This window comes from Anguilla rostrata, chromosome 2 (assembly GCF_018555375.3).
Source record: "Anguilla rostrata isolate EN2019 chromosome 2, ASM1855537v3, whole genome shotgun sequence".
Classification (NCBI taxonomy): domain Eukaryota; kingdom Metazoa; phylum Chordata; class Actinopteri; order Anguilliformes; family Anguillidae; genus Anguilla; species Anguilla rostrata.
The window spans coordinates 178,752-195,966 of record NC_057934.1 but is presented as its reverse complement, the minus strand read 5'-3'; the positions used below and the strand labels follow the sequence as shown (position 1 = coordinate 195,966).

Sequence of the window (17,215 nt, the reverse complement as noted above, 5' to 3'; positions counted from 1 at the left end):
CAAGAGCCCCTCCCTCAGGTTTGGGGGGGGAGAGGGAGGGCAGATAAGGCCCTTGTGCTCTTTGAACTGCTGCTGTCGAAACCTCTCTCTGCATGTCCAGCACACTCCGCAACACAGCGCAAGGTAAACTCCACTCCCGTTCGCAAACTGCTACGGAAAAAGCTGACAGCATGTATGTAGTCTGTAGTTTTGTTCTGATTAGTGACAGCATGCATGTAGTCTGTAGTTTTGTTCTGATTAGTGACAGCACGCCAGTGTAATTTTGTTGTGATTAGTGGCAGCACATCTGTATGTAATTTTGATGTGATCAGTGACAGCACATCTGTGTGTAATTTTGATGAGATCAGTGACAGCACACCTGTGTGTAATTTTGATGAGATCAGTGACAGCACACCTGTGTGTAATTTTGATGAGATCAGTGACAGCACACCTGTGTGTAATTTTGATGAGATCAGTGACAGCATATCTGTATGTAATTTTGATGAGATCAGTGACAGCACATCTGTATGTAATTTTGTTGCGATCACAGTGACAGCACATCAGAGTGTAATTTTGATGAGATCAGTGACAGCACATCTGTATGTAATTTTGTTGCGATCACAGTGACAATATTTCAGTGTGGTCACTAAAATTTGAGCCCTTATCACAGCTGATGGTTTTATCACTAATAAATCTTTTCAACAAATGGTACACAGTAAAATGTTTGGTTCTAATCCACACTGGTAGAGAACATTTGACACTCTGCAGGTGTTCAGGCACGACTGAGACAGTGCATGGCTTTGGTCATGTCTGTCAAACAGTATGTGTGACGTGAGGAAAACCTGACTACGAATAAAACAAAGACTGCAACATGAGCACTCACAGCTGCTACTCACAGCTGGTACTCACAGCTGATGCTTACAGCTGGTACTTACAGCTGCTACTTACAGCTGGTACTCACAGCTGCTACTTACAGCTGATGCTTACAGCTGGTACTCACAGCTGTTACTCACAGCTGATGCTTACAGCTGGTACTCACAGCTGATACTTACAGCCGGTACTCACAGCTGGTACTTACAGCTGGTACTTACAGCTGGTACTCACAGCTGGTACTTACAGCTGGTACTCACAGCTGATACTTACAGCTGGTACTCACAGCTGATACTTACAGCTGGTACTCACAGCTGATATTTACAGCTGGTACTCACAGCTGATACTTACAGCTGATACTTACAGCTAACATACTACTGTGTTGACATACTACTACAGCACTGGCCCTCAGTTGTGGTCGTGGAAAGCCACAGTTAAAGCAGATAAGTGCACATTTAATTCAGGTCACCTGGTTTCTTGGGACTGAACTGGATGCTGATCCTAAGGTGTGAACAAAAACCAGCAGAATGTGGCTCTCCAGGACCAGGTTGAAGATCACTGTACATATGATAAATACTCAATATCAGAGTGCAGTCTCTTTAAGAGCAGCGGTGATGTGAAACTGCACGGAAGGTGTTGCTAGTATTTCAGAATGATCTGGGCTGTGATCAGAGATCAATTATGAACGTATAGAACAATCTGAATATCACTTCCTATATTACTGATACCGTAGCTGTGGAACAGAGAGTGGGACACAACAGATAAGCAGACAGGAAAATGTCCGCCGTGCTTGAGATGGAGCGCAGAGCCAATGTGTGCCACACGGCCTGCAGCACAGAAATGCACTGATTACCGTCAATATCTTTATCAGCCTGTTAATCATTCCCTCAGCCACACACGGCAATCCAGCGCACTGAGCAAAATCACTGCCTCATTTACAGGCAATGACACAGCCAATGAAAACTGCATACGAGCATATCAGAGAGAGAGAGAGAGAGAAAAAGAGAGTAGAAGGGAGAGAGGGAGAGAGAGAGAGAGGTAGAGAGAAAGGGAAGGACAGGGAGGGAGAGAGAGAGAGAGAGAGGGAGGGACAGAGATATAACCCACCTAAGAGACACAGAAAGAAAATCAGGCAGTATTATATACGGTACGGAACACATGCATGCAAAATACAGATTTCAAATTCATGCATGTGGAGCAGTCCCCCACCTGCAGGTGGCACTAGTGAACACACAGGGAGTTCTGCAGGATGTGGGAGAAACTGCCCAAAATAACCACACAGCTGAAGAACAGGCTGATTTCACTCCAGAGTGCCTCAGAAAAATGCAGATTACTACAAGCACACTGACATCGCACGTGTCAGCCAGGGATTGCAACAGAGCATGCCCACTTCTGCTTTAACTTCTTTACCCAAAAAAACCCAGAGTGAGTAAAAACAGCTCAAACTGATTCTTATTAACAGCACAGTTCCATCTGCTATTAACTCATTCTTACAGAGGGAAAATAACTGCCAAGCACACAAATGATTCTAAAATGTTTTTTTTCCAGCTTCGCGTACACTGTGCTAGCATCACAGAGAGGGTCTTGTTAGTCATCACCCTGTAATTCAGCCAGAAACTTACTGCTGATTTGACAAGGCTGTGCAAACCCTTGATGTTTTTCACAAGAGTCAACACCATGTGAGCGACTCGAAAGTGCTGTGCAGGCAGCAGTGGCTTCTCCAAACACAGGAGCCATGTGATCACAGGAGGGTCAGCTCACCCAGGAACCCCAGGCACACACAGTCCTCACACGCACACAGGTAGGCCACAGGTTATGGAGGGAGGTGGAAGTGGGCCTGCACACCAGCCACACACTGGCCTTCTGGGCAGGATGAGCTCAGCTCAGCTCCACACTGCTCCAGTAAGACCGGATCAGCAGACTGAGAGGACAGACCCTACGACTTAAGGACTTGGGCGCTCAATCCATGTGAACCTGAGTGAGTCTCTTTCAGGCGTTGACAATTATTTATGTAAAATTAAGATGTTAATGGACTGTAGGTACAAAATTCCAGACTGAATTCTTTTTCTTACATGCTATCAATTCACAAAATCAAAAGTGTGTTGAAATGGTCTTGATGGCAAGAACTTGTCTGTATTTTTTGATGAACTTACAGTTAAAGGCAATATTAGGAGTTTGGGATCAAACACGGGGAGTGTTAGCAGTTAAACTCCCTGCATAGTAATGTGTAGGTCTTCTGCAACAGCCAGAAATGAGCGTATAAACTCAAAGGAAAAAGAGAGCTGTCATTAGCTTGCATGAGACCTGTGTTCCAATGGACCTCATTCACAGAACTTATTCTTTCCTTATGTTCTTAAAAATGTTCCTATGAAAAAACATTATGAGACTCATGACACGTGTGCAGACCTTTTTTTTGTGCATATCCCAGGTGTATGAGATTAATGCTAACTGTCTGTAAATTTTATGCACAATCCTGTTCATGTGATTAGCATAAGGAAACAGCCATGAGCAAATACAGATAAGAAAAAAATGATGAATGCCAAAATATTATTAGAAACGTACTTAAATGCAGTTTATGCATAGTAAATATTGGAATACTCAGTAAAGGCTGTTCATTTTCATTGGCGTTTTTCTGTTATTATCAGTGGAGTGCTGAAGAAATACTAATTTTAAAGTTTGCAAAAATAGTCAGGAAATCATTTTAAAACTCCACTTCCTTAAGGAATTATTGAGGCTGCACTGCAAGATGCAAGATTAGAATTTGCAAAAAAAAAAATATATAGATAACCCAGAAGAGTTATGGCACAAACTGTTATGGACAGATGAACCCAAAATAAACGTTTACCAAAGCGATGGAAAGCTGTGTGGAAAGAGGAAGAAACAGCCCTTCATCCAAAGCAACCCCCTCATCTGTAAAATATGGAGGAGGTAGTGTCATGGCTGCTTCTGGAACAGGATGACTCTTCTTTATTGGTGATGTATTGGAGGATGGCAGTAGTAGAATGAATTTGGAAGTGAAGTGTACAGATTTTGTCTGGCTATTTTTAGAATATTTTGCCCTTATTCGTGAAGTCAAATGCAGGACGATGAAGAACACGCTGACAAAGTTTCCTCAGAGGATTTCATGTTTAATTCAATGCGCAAGGGAGAGACAGACCCAACAAATTTGGGCGCTGCGCTGAGAGAATCTCTGCCGATCATGCTGTATGGTGTCTGGATATACAGTTTGCAGTCATACATATCAAAAGGTTGAGTTAAGTGGCGGGCCGGAGACTAAAAACGGTCTTGTCCCTTCCTGGGAACCCTCGCAGCCATTTAGCATAGGAATGTGACATCCTTGCCGCAGACACTAGAGGTGTTATACGGAGACACACTACAGAGGTGCTAGACATAGAGGCATGCAAACTACAAACACAGGAACTCAGAAACAGGCAAACACAATACACTACATATAATATATATACACACACACACATATATATATATATATTTTTTTACACTAAATAAAACTGGGAACCTATTACTATGTACAAAGAAATTCCTCCAACCTCATTGGCTGGCGATTCATCCGGCTACAAGACAATGACCCCAAACGCACTGCTTATGCAACCAAAGCATTCATAAGCCGCGTTTCCACCAAAAGTACCCGGAACTTTTAGTCCCAGGAACTACTTTTCAAGGAACTAAAAGGTTCCTTCAGCCCATGGTTGTCTGCGTTTCCACCGCGGTCTAAAGTCCCGCGAAGATTAGGCAAATTAGCCCACTGACATATGAAAAAGCGACGTTGTCGTCGGTCCATCTGTCCTATGATTTCTTCTGTAACTACTACCACCGAAGTAGCCTACATTATTTTCTAATAACCGGGACAGCCCGGAGGGGTTTATTCCACTTATATACAACGGGTTGCCAACAATGATTATATATGGTTACTTTTGTATTTTTTTTTATTTATCGATTTAATCACCTGGAATTGAAATATTCTTCTGCAGCCGTTTGGGCATATTTTACCGTTGTCAAGCAAAACTGTCGTTGGTAGTTGAACTTGGACCGTTGTTATGCAACAAATAGGATATAACAGGCCAATAGTCAGATTGTAACTGTTTCATATATCCTCTCAAACACATTCATTATGTTTTTATGCGAACATTCGCTTTCATGTCTTGACATCCGAAGCGACAGAATGCATTCACATTTATATGTATAACTGGCAACAACAGCAGAAAACATGCACACGTTGTAAACAATTTGCCGTTTGATTACTTTCTTATCGTCAATTCCATATAGGCTAATCGCAAAATGACAAGAATAGAACTAAAACTCGGACTTGCGTGAAAATTTAAATTAGTAGTGGTACAGCCACCGTTTGCTTTCCTTCGAAGTTAATGCTAGCCGAGCAGCGAAGTGTGCCCTCCAGATGCGAACCATGCACCATAAATTAGTCCGTAGTCTTCCTGGTCTTTTTGTGGATTTGAAGAATGGCAGAGTAAAATTACGGCAGTCTGAAAAAGCTAAAGGGACGATTACTAGAATTAACCTGTTATTTTACCCTGACAAAAAGTGCGGAAGGTGATTTCCGGTTTGCTTTTACTGTATCACCAATGTGAATTACGCAGAACTACCGCATACCTCACATAACTGTATCAAACGTTTTGAGTCCATTACAACGGGCTAACAAAGAAAATCCGGAAGAAAATATTCAGCAACCGAATTAATCCGTTTGAATGTTTTGGTACTTAATATGCTGTCCCAGCACGAATGCTTAGCATTTTATAAAACGAATACTAAAGCAAGAAAAGAACAGAAGAGCACACGTTATAATTCCAAGACGTTGGCAGGCTATAACCAAAACTAGGCTACTGCGCCGCATAACATACAAGTTTGATTTGAAGTTATTATGAAAATAAATTGGTTTGCGGCTGCATATTTTTAAACATGGCGATTGAAAATGAACACAAAAAAATGCTTCGAGTACTCGACCAATCAGAAATGTTCAGCGCTGCAAGCTCCACCCAAAAGGTTCCTGTACTTTCGGAAAGTACTACCCCCCGAGCAGGAACTTTTTTGGGGGTAAAATAAAACCCCCGGAACTAAATTTAGACCCTAGTTCCTGCGGTAGAAACGCACTGAGTTCCTCAAAGGGTTCCTAGTTCCGAGGTAAAGTTCCTGCGGTGGAAACGCGGCTATAAATAGGAAATCATGGAAAGTTTTAGACTGGCCAAGTCGGTCACCTGATTTAAATCCAACTGAGCATTCCACTTGCTAAAGGAGACTGAACACAGAAACCTCCCAAAACAAATATCAACTGAAAGCAGCTGCAATGAAGGCCTGATAAAGCATTTCTAAAAAAGATACGCACCAAACGTCAGTGGGTCCTAGACTTGATGCAGTCATTGCATTTAAGGGCTATGCAACAAAATATTAAACATGGGGTTACTCAATAAAATATGTTTCCGTAAAATGGTAAAACAGATGTACATGCAAATATCCAACCAAAACAAGGTCCAACCAGGTGAACGCAGCTAACAGCTGTTTCTCCAGCAGGGATTTGTGAGGCTTGAATACCCCTGGAACAGACTGGTATAGCTGTAAGAAACCGCTGTACTTTTGGTGTGTTTAAGTCTGTGCAAACAATAACACAATCGGCTGCTTTGGATTCAGTGGACTTCCTGTCCTCATACGGCCCATAAATGCATTTGCAGTCTTCTGCTGTTGACTTTCACAGGACCAGGGCCTGTACTGAATAACCTATTACCAATCACAAACCTCAATATCTCCAAACAGAATATTACACTTTGTACAGCTAACTGTAGCGTTGTGTGCAGCGGTCCTGTATCTGAGCTGGCCTGTCTTCCTCGCTCTGGCCCTGGAGCCTTGTGCTTCTGCAGCTGGGTAATGTGCCTGCTTACAGTACGGATCCCTGGACCAGAACAGCAAAAGCACTAAACATAAATAAAGTAAAGAAAACTACGGCTAGGATTCAATTACTTGTCCTTAATTTTGACTAGCAATTAAATGTAAGATTTTTTTCCCCATCACCAACACAGTTTGGTGAGCTCAGAGATCATTAAAACTAACATACCAAACAAAGTCCGTGAACAACAATTAATGTGTGCATTTACTTTTAAGTTTAAGTTAAGGACAAATGTTAATTGAACACAGACTAATAGTTTACAACCACTTTATGACAATGGAAATTGTTGTATCGCACACATAGACTTCCCAATATTTTAATAATGCTACCCCCTTTATAAGTGTTTCTCAGCAAGACAAAAGGAATGAAAAGACTGACAAACCAGAGCAGAATGGGCTGATTAGTAATGTAATCTCGTAGGAATGAGATGGTCCTACCTGCTGATTGTAAAAAGTGCACTTTGATTAGATTAAAAAACCATTTAGATAATGAATTCACATTTTTTTCACGTAAGTTCAACAGTTTAGATAAAGATAAGTTTGCATTCTTCTCCACAATTAGGCACTGATAAGATTTTCACAATTTTTTTCAGAGCGAAACCCAGATTAGAGTGAAATGCTTATTCCAGCAGTTTCAGATCAGAATCCTGTCCACAAATTTAACTGTGTGATGTTCCTCTCTTGTCTTGATTCTGTGACATTTTAGGTCTATTTTCTTTTCTTGAAGCCACTTCTTTAAAAATAAATATTTTTTTGTTAGTTGTCCCTCTGCATATTTAGATTAAATACAGTCCTAAATTCTTTTCCCCATTGGCTGTTCACACAGACCCAAAGCTGGGATTTAAGGAAATTGATAAGACACCAGTAAAACACAGTAGTTGGGTATATTATTGAGTGTTTTGCTTAATTAGTGTGGATGTAACTTGAACATCATGTGCTTTTCATTTGGGCCAAAGTCCATTTTGACACCAGGTGTGCCTGTTAACTGACGACCTATTCCTAACAACTTATTCATGACCTTTCCCAAGTCTGAAGCTGTAGAAAAAAGCAGCAGATTCTGTGCAGTGAATATGAAGTGCAGAACAGATTTCATGTTTCATAAAAAGCAATCATGCCTGGGGATCAATCAACTGTTCATTTGAAATAATTGACTCAATGAACAAATAGACCTGCTTCCAAACAGAGAAAAATGATGCATACAATAATCACATGTCTGTGGGCTTGCTCTGTTAATGGGTACTGAGTTCTGAATTTCTAGCCACACAGGCCTGTATTTTTGCATGAGGGTGAGATTAAGAAGATACTGTGGAATTCTGTGGAATGTCAGTACCTAGGAGCCACATTCAGAGCAGAACAGCAGCCAGTTTATGTTTGCCGAAGTCTACATGTTTTTGGCCATGTCTGCAGTCTGTGGGCAAACAGTAGGCCTAACAACACAGCTCTGGAATGAAGCAGATGCTAAATTTTAAACATTTAGCCCCGTTTTATTTCAGCTGGGAAAGTCAATTTTTGCATAATTTGTGAAATGCTGTTAAATATTTTTTAGTAAGACATCGATATGTTTTTTTATCAAGTAAAAAAACATTTTTTTTGGTACTTGCCAATGCTTTAAGTGGGCGTACTGGTAGACCGACGCGGTAGCCCATGGGGACTTCTGCGATTACAATCTCCAACCCTACACGGATTGTCCGGATTTTACTCCCTCATTTGGTCACCCAAGTTCCTGCACTTATTTAGTTATTTATTTACTTCATTGGTACTTGCTATTTCGCCGGATGGCGTGAGTTGTGTGCGCTTGATACTCGTATGCGTTTATTTCACACTATGGTATGTGTATTCGGCTGTAGCTATCGATAGCCAATATTTCTGCGGAGCGGAACCGGACCGTTAGCCCTATGCGCGAGATGCAGAGTAGCCAGCGCGAGACCAACTACAGCTAAGCTTGAGCGCCAATTTCAAATCGATCAAGTGCTGCTGCTAGGTACTGGAGAAGCATCTTTTGGGAGTATAAATTTTGCAAACTTAAATTAAGGAGTAAATACCGTAACGGACATGTAACTACCTTCTGATGAAAGCTGTCAGAATATACTCTAGACGAAACAGTTAAAATAAGTGAAATTGTAAGGACTTCGTCCGTCTCGTCTGGCTGCTAGTGACAACCATAGCTGCAGTAAGTAATGGCTAGTTAGCTTGAGCTAGCTAGGGACTCATAAAAGGTATGGTAACTCATCTTTAGTAAGTCTTCGTTTGCGTTTGAACAGCAACTGTTATGGTACCAGAATTAATTTAGCTAAATGATCCGTGGATGACATTACTAATTATGTACGACATACGTTGATAAATTGATGATACATTTTATACTCATGTTATTTAAGTTTCCTTTCCTTAGAAACATTATTACGTAGACAAATGTATGTTACTTAATTAAATATGGTAGTAATAATAATAATAATGCTGTGCCGTGCCAAAACTGGGGTCTTTACGAGCAGATGACAGGTGGGGGGGGGGGTGTATCCCTCTGTGGTTAAATCTGCAGTACTTTTAAAAATATTAATCTTCTGTCTCATTAATGCTTCTCAGTGGAATTACAGTGTTGTAATGGCTTACACTGTAGTGCCACACGCTGAAGGAAGAAAGCAGTTCATGACTCCTTGCATGGTGTCACTGCTGTGTAGATCGGTCTGTAAATGGGGACAGTGCTGTGCAGATCTGTCTGTAAATGGGGACAGTGCTGTTTAACATGTCAGTGCAGCTCTGTGCTGTCAGTACTGAGTGTAATTCAGTGGTTGCAGGTTTGACTTTGTTGGGGCACTGCCCTTACACTGAAGTGTTCAGTAAATATCAGTCCATAAATGTGGATTGCCTGTAGAAATTAAAGCTGTGTACAACTCTCTTGGTGAGAAGTGTTGCTAAAGGCCTCAGTTTAAATGTAACTACTAAAAATATGCATTTGGTTGTTTTGCAGGTTGGACGGTGACATTGTAAATCGTAATACAATCAGACAGAGAAAATGACAGCTACAAACGTACCACGAGACAAGTGAGTACCAGAGTTCTCTTTCCTCTGGGCTTGACAGAGAGAGAGTTGTGTGGTCTACTGGGAAGTGTAGTGTTTATCTTTTCTCGACACTGTGGGGTGGCCATAGACCGTATAAAAATATGGACGAAGTGCTTCATGCCGTCACCCACTGATTTGCTATGGTTAGTGCTCACTGGCGCATGAAGCCCAAACTAGGGTGCAGCCATTGCCCGTTGCAACCAACGCAAGCGCAGTGGAGCGAAAGAGTGGAGTCCACGACTACAGGAAAATCCACCCCGACTACCTTACATGGTAATTAGACACGCCCACGTCTGGACAACAAGCGTGACCTTGCAACCACAGAACCGTACTGTCATAACATTTCAACAAAGTTAATTGTGCAAGATACTTTTAGTGTTAATATATTTACATAGAAAAATAGATAAAATAGATCACTAGCTAGCTAGTTCTTTTTGCAACCAGGCGTTGCAGTTCACGCAGTAGCCACTGGGGTAAAAGGCTTCACTAATAGAGGCGAGTTGTTTCCCCTTGGGGGTGGCACAGGAACAAGCATGTAGGCAGCTGGGACATGTAGTCTTTTATCATCACTGTTGAATTGTGTTGGCAGGTACAATGCCGTGTGGCTGATATTCTTCATACTGGGCCTGGGAACCCTTCTGCCCTGGAACTTCTTCATGACGGCCACAATGGTATAGCACCCTCTCCCCTTTCTTCTTCCCTCTCGCCTCCCTCTATCCCACTCTTTCCTCTGGTCTGGTCCTTTCTTTCTCTCTGATAGAGTTTTTGGAAACAGGTTTTACACCATGGATGTAAGATTCGGCTCCAAACTGAATACTGTTCATAAAACTGCACTAGTGCTGTGTAAATGAAATCAATATAAATTGGTTGAATATAGGTAGAATATATCTGTGGGTAGAAGTGAACCCTAGTTTGATGGAATATTCCACAGCCTTGGACACTCTCTCTTGTGTGTAGTACTTCACCAGCCGTTTGAAAGACTCCCCAATGGAAATTCGGGCTAACCTGACGAGGAATGACACAGCAGAGGCTGTTAGCTCACGCAGCGTTCTGGAGGCTAAGTTCAACAACGTGATGACCCTGTGCGCCATGGTGCCCCTGCTGGTGTTCACCTGCCTGAACTCAGTCGTGCACCAGAGGTGAGCTTGCCCAAACTCTCCTCACCACCCCAAAATCACAGGCTCAGACTCCCCACACCCACCCCAGGTCACTGGCTCAAACTCCCCACACCAACCCCAGATCACAGGCCCAAACTTCCCACACCAACCCCAGATCACAGGCTCAAACTCCCCACACCAACCCCAGATCACAGGCCCAAACTCCCCACACCAACCCCAGATCACAGGCTCGAACTCCCCACACCCACCCCAGAGCACAGGCTTGAACTCCCCACACCAACCCCAGATCACAGGCCCAAACTCCCCACACCAACCCCAGATCACAGGCTCGAACTCCCCACACCAACCCCAGATCACAGGCTCGAACTCCCCACACCAACCCTAGATCACATGCCCAAACCCCCCACACCAGATCACGAGCATATTGCTTTTTCCCAGGGATACTGCCTTTATAACACATTGCATAGTTGATGCATTTATGACACACTATGGGTGTTATTGCTGCATTTATAACACATTATGGGTGTTATTGCTGCAGGATTCCTCAGAGGTTGCGGGTGATGGGCAGCCTAGGCTGGATCCTGGGGCTCTTCCTCCTTACTGCCATCTTTGTGAAGGTAGACGCGTCTCCGATGGTCTTCTTCATCATCACCATGATCAAGATCATCTTTATCAACTGTGAGCTTCCCCATCCCCGCTCTCTCCACCAATCAGCACCTTCCCTTTTTTCTCTCCACTAATAAGCTCCCAGTATGAGCACACATGAACAGTTAAAGCACTTTTGTTTTTGCCCCAGCAGTAGTTGTGTATTTGGCCTGCAGTAGTAGTGTATTTGCCCCAGCAGTAGTTGTGTTATTTGTGTTAATGTGGCATTTGCATGGCTGTGGGCCTGTGCTCCAGTTTGAAAGTGTGCCCGCTGCCCTCCTCAGCGTTCGGGGCGATACTGCAGGGCAGCCTGTTCGGCATGGCGGGACTCCTGCCCACCTCCTACACCACGCCCATCATGAGCGGCCAGGGTCTGGCTGGGACCTTCGCTGCCTTCGCCATGATCTGCACCCTGGCCAGTGAGTGTGCCTCTGCTTTCGCCCTGCTTTACTGAGATTATACACCGTAAGGCCTGCGTAATGGGGCCCTGAGCATGACATAACACCCGTCACAATCAGCCATGACAGCATGACAGCTCATAACCAGTATAACACAACCATAATGTGTGCCGCACATTTTGCAGATAAGAGGTATATACCATTGAATTTGTACTGCTGATGTTCTGGTTGGATATTGAGATGAACTTTGACTTAATGTGTGAGCCTGGAGTCTGTGGAACTGTAGTGAGGAAGCGTTCTTTAGTGAGACAGCATTCTCCAGTGAGGAATTGTTCTTCAGTGAGGAACCGTTCTTCAGTGAGGAAGTGTTCTTTAGTGAGAAAGCGTTCTTCAGTGAAGAAGCATTCTTCAGTGAGGAAGTGTTCTTTAGTGAGAAAGCGTTCTTCAGTGAAGAAGCGTTCTTCAGTGAGGAAGTGTTCTTCAGTGAGAGTGTTCTTCAGTGAGGAAGTGTTCTTCAGTGAAGAAGTGTTCTTCAGTGAGGAAGCATTCTTCTCTTCCTTCCCCAGGTGGCTCAGAGCTGCAGGACAGTGCCTTTGGCTACTTCATTACTGCCTGCGTGGTGATCCTCCTGGCCATCCTGGCCTACGTCCTGCTGCCCAGAATGGTGAGAGCACAGCTGAGGTTCACTGCACAGTCAGCCTGAGTTTGGGCCTGCAGGTCACTGTGTCAGTGCAGAGGGTACCGGACTGAACAGTAAAGTGAATAATAATGATAATAATAATATATTTTACTGGATTGTGTGGTGATTTGTGCATTTCTAACTTCCCGCTTGTGGGGATCTGTACCCTTACAGGAGTTTTACAGGTATTTCCAGAGCAGTGCGCCCCAGCCACCCAGCGATGAGGAGAACAAGCTCACCCTGCTGGCGAAAGGTAGGCTGGCCTTTCGGCAACATGGCTTCTGGACCGGGGTCAAACACTCTTCAGATATTCACTTTTTCTGAACACAGCACAAGGGCTGGGAGTGTGTATTTACTAAAGCATTTTGTAGGTAATTGTAGATGATGTTGACCTAGCACTTTAGCAACATTACCTACGTACAGCAGAAGGAGGTTCTGTCCAGATGAAGGTGATAGGAGGAGAAACTCTTAAAAATACCAGAATGGACACTTCATGGGGGATAGCTCGTTTTTTACCATTTGAAAATATAGAAACGTCAGCAGTTGAAAGATTAAAAAAACAATAAACCGAATTTGCGTTCATACATGCGGATCATAGCAAGAAAGAGGAACATTGAAAGGCCAGTAGAACAGTGAGGTGTGGGTTTTGTTCCAGAACAAGAAAGAGGAACATTGAAAGGCCAGTAGAACAGTGAGGTGTGGGTTTTGTTCCAGAGCAGAAAGAGGAACATTGAAAGGCCAGTAGAACAGTGAGGTGTGGGTTTTGTTCCAGAGCAGAAAGAGGAACATTGAAAGGCCAGTAGAACAGTGAGGTGTGGGTTTTGTTCCAGAGCAGAAAGAGGAACATTGAAAGGCCAGTAGAACAGTGAGGTGTGCGTTTTGTTCCAGAGAGCACTTCAGAGAGCAAGCCGGTGGCCGAGCCCGTGCTGGAGAGCAGCTTCGCTCTGTCTTTTCTCACCGTCTTCAAAAAGGTACAGAGGCACCCCTTTTCTCTCAGTGTAGAGTCAATGCCCCTTCCCTCTCTCTCTCTGTACAGTGTTAATGTCTCTCGGCCTCCCTGTCTGTAGTGTTAATGTCTCTCACCCTCATTCTCTCTGTACAGTGTTAATATCTCTCGGCCTCTCTCTCTGTCTGTAGAGTTAATGTCTCTCGCTCTCTCTGTAGATCTGGCTGATGGCATTGTGTGTTTCCTTTGCCTTCACCATCACCATCGGCATGTTCCCAGCTGTCACCGTGGATACCAAATCATCCGCTAGCCCTGGCAGCTCCTGGGGTATGTGTGAGAAAGAGCCTGTGTGTGTGTGTGTGAGAGAGAGAGAGAGAGCATGTGTGTGTGTGTGAGACAGAGACAGTGTGTGTGTGAGAGAGAGTCAGTGTGTGTGTGTGTGTATGTGTGTGTGTGAGAGACAGAGAGACAGTGTGTGTGTGAGAGAGAGAGAGAGAGAGAGAGAGACAGTGTGTGTGTGTGTGTGCGCACACAGGGCACACACACACTTGCACGCTCACGCTCACAGTCTGTTTCCTGCAGAAAAGTACTTCATTCCTGTGTCCTGCTTCCTGCTCTTTAACCTGCTGGACTGGGCGGGGCGGAGCCTAACGGCTGTGTGTCTGTGGGTAAGAACACGCCTCCCTCAGGAGCCACGCCTCCCTCAGCACACACACACTGAACAAACCCTGTGTGACTAAAGTTTCTGTGTATGTATGCATGTGTAACATTGCTGTGTGTGTGTGTGTGTGTAACATTGCTGTGTGTGTGTGTGTGTTCCAGCCCAGCATGGACAGCATGCTCCTGCCGCTGCTGCTGGCTGTGCGCCTGGTCTTCATCCCGCTCTTCATGTTATGCAACGTGCAGCCACGCGGCCACCTTCCCGTCGTCTTCCAGCACGACGCCTGGTTCATCGTCTTCATGATCATCTTCGCCTTCTCCAACGGCTACCTGGCCAGCCTCTGCATGTGCTATGGCCCTAAGTAAGACCCCACAACCAGTCCGTCAGGAAACGCCGCCCCCCTCTGGTCTCCGGACGCATTTCTTTTATCCCGCATTATTAACTGACATCCTTCGGGATTTGAATCAGACTTCTTTCTTGACTGGTGTCATTCATTTTATCACTGTATCGTGACATTGGCCTCATTTTCTAGCCCTTAGTTTAATGGAAGCAGCCGTCATCAGGACCTGGACTGAGGTTTGATAGAGACTCATTTTCATTGACTGCTGGTCAGTTTTGCGGCAGTGATAAGTGATAACATGCTGGTCAGTTTTGCGGCAGTGATAAGTGATAGCAGCGGTCGTGCTAGCCCATGGAATGCTGCGTCTTGGGAACGCAGGACATTTCAGAATCTGTCTTTAACGCCAGGTCACATGCGTTCTGAAATTACTTTTTGCCATATGGCACCTTTCAATAGCACAATTAAATGTATTTCCTTCATAATTTTATTATGACACCTGGAACAGAAACAGCAGGATGAAATAAGCGACAAATAAAGGTCAAAACTCATTTTTGGCACACGTTAACCCATGTTAATTCCGTTTGAATATACTCATCTTGAGCTAGCTAGCCCGCTAGCTCTCTCTCTGTATGTCTGTAGAGTTTAATGTCTCTCTTCCATGCTCTCTCTCTCTCTCTGTTGTGTTAATGTCTCTCTGTCGTGTCTCTGCAGGAAAGTTCTTCCTCATGAAGCAGAAACTGCTGGCGCCATCATGGCCTTCTTCCTGTCGCTGGGCCTGGCCCAGGGGGCGGGGCTGTCCTTTCTCATCAGAAGCCTAGTTTAGCCCCTCCCCAAATAACACCACCCCATTCAACACAAAGGCAGAAAACCCGCCCCTCCAACTATAGGGGGAGGGGTCAAACAAGACCTGTACATTTGAACAAATGACCTCATTTCAGAACATTTAAATGTTTTTATCGCAGTTCACGTCCTGCAAAAAGAAAGGTTTTCTTTTGGATGGAATGTTTTATACTATGCAGTTTGAAAGTGGTTTTGTGTTTGATTTAGAAATTGTATTTTTTTTTTTATGCGTGCCTAGCATTTATGGAGCAAACTCTGAACACTGTGTGACCCCTGACCCCTGTGTCTCTGTCTCAGTGACCTGGTGGGTGGGGTTTCATGCAAAATCAGCATCAGGCCCTTGGCCAATAGGAGTGTAAAATAGCTGCAGTGGGTTCTGAAATACCATTTATAGCATCATCCAAAAAAAAAAAAAAAAAAAAATGAATTTCAGAGAGCTGGAAATGATTGCTCATGTTTAGAGGGTATGAAGCATGTGTACACTGGAAACAGTAATGCGAGGATATTGAGTCCAGCAAATTTATATATTTTAGCTGTAAAACCTGATGGAGTTGATCTAACATTAGCTGTTATGAAATCAAACATGAAAACATGTTGTGATAACATCGATATGTAGCTGCCAGGTACTCATTAGTGTAATTAGTGTTTTAGCTGTTGCATTGTACATGTATATGTACAGTGTTTTTGCACATTTTAACCCCTTTACCAGACACACTTTAGGCCCCAGGCATCGGTACTGATGTGTGTCCATATTCTTATGTTTTAAAAAGCACATGCAGCCTCAGGTTGGAGGATTTTTAAAGGAAACTCAGTTGTGTCCCTGTGAAGCATCAGTTCTGTGTCCTGCCAATCACACCGGTGGTGTTAGTCACATTTAATCAGCCCGCTTCCTCTCTGAACCATTCAGCATTACAGCGTGTTCACCAGCACATTTCAATCAGCAGCATAGCAGTAATTTCACTGCATTTAATCCTGTTTACTATATGAGATGAATTTAGTTGTTTGAGCCGTTGGAACAAATATTATTAAAAGTTCTTAACATTTGTGTAAATACATGCATGGGTAAGTATTTGCAGTACTTTAACATGCATGTATAAATATACTTGTGTAAATACAGTTCATTAACAAGTAGCGGCATGTGTAAATATTTACAGTTCTTTGGCCAGGCTGGCTGCTGTATGATTATTAAATATCATAAAAGCTCAGGTTTGAATAAGTCATCCTTTATGTGTGCCACGTCTCAGTCTGACCTGGGAACTCTCCGGTGGTATTGTAACTGCCAGAACTACAAGATGTTATCTTTTAAAATTAAAACATGTTTATACTGCTGTCTTTGTGTGTTTTTATGAGCCAATCAAATCCGTTTGCATTCATCTCTCACACTGATGGGATCCAGAAGCGTTTGTGGTGTGGACTGCATGAGGAACGGCAGAGAGAATTAAATAGTGATCAAAGTGGACAGTATTTCTCAAAAGAGAAATTACATACCAGTCATAGCTGGTGTTAAGTGTCCAGTGATGATTGGATGATGCATAGACATCACTGTTCTCATTCTAAGAACATTCTCATTCTAGACTCATTAGTCACATTCAAAGTTAATTCTATGCAAATCTAATCCACATTCAGGGGAAACTTCAGGAACAACAGGACAAAAAATAAAGAACAAAAGGGCGCTCAACACTCGATTCCCATAAATAATCAAGACTGGTTTTTATCAAGGAATACTCCTTATGCCCTGTCCCTGTAGTAAATGCTTGTGGTTAGATTTGATT

At 43.5% G+C, this 17,215-nt stretch overlaps 1 protein-coding gene and 1 long non-coding RNA gene across 11 annotated transcripts in view; one reads left to right on the top strand and one right to left on the bottom strand.

Moving 5' to 3' along the window:
- Positions 1 to 17,215, bottom strand: part of LOC135242921 (uncharacterized) — an 86,566-nt gene that overhangs the window by 67,300 nt on the left and 2,051 nt on the right. The gene's annotated exons all lie outside the window — the stretch shown is intronic.
- LOC135242876 (equilibrative nucleoside transporter 1-like) lies at positions 70 to 16,772 on the top strand. 3 transcript variants are annotated; one of them, XM_064314167.1, is made up of 13 exons: positions 70 to 123; positions 9,725 to 9,798; positions 10,406 to 10,487; positions 10,774 to 10,955; positions 11,473 to 11,612; positions 11,864 to 11,998; positions 12,544 to 12,641; positions 12,831 to 12,909; positions 13,545 to 13,627; positions 13,821 to 13,929; positions 14,185 to 14,270; positions 14,425 to 14,624; positions 15,315 to 16,772. In XM_064314167.1, exons 2-13 carry the CDS (start codon positions 9,770 to 9,772, stop codon positions 15,424 to 15,426), a joined length of 1,335 nt encoding a protein of 444 aa, XP_064170237.1. In that variant the 5' UTR covers positions 70 to 123; positions 9,725 to 9,769; the 3' UTR covers positions 15,427 to 16,772. The 3 variants fall into 3 exon arrangements, with proteins under 3 accessions (XP_064170237.1, XP_064170229.1, XP_064170246.1); XM_064314159.1 differs by lacking the exon at positions 70 to 123 and adding an exon at positions 2,532 to 2,827; XM_064314176.1 differs by lacking the exon at positions 70 to 123 and adding an exon at positions 2,545 to 2,650.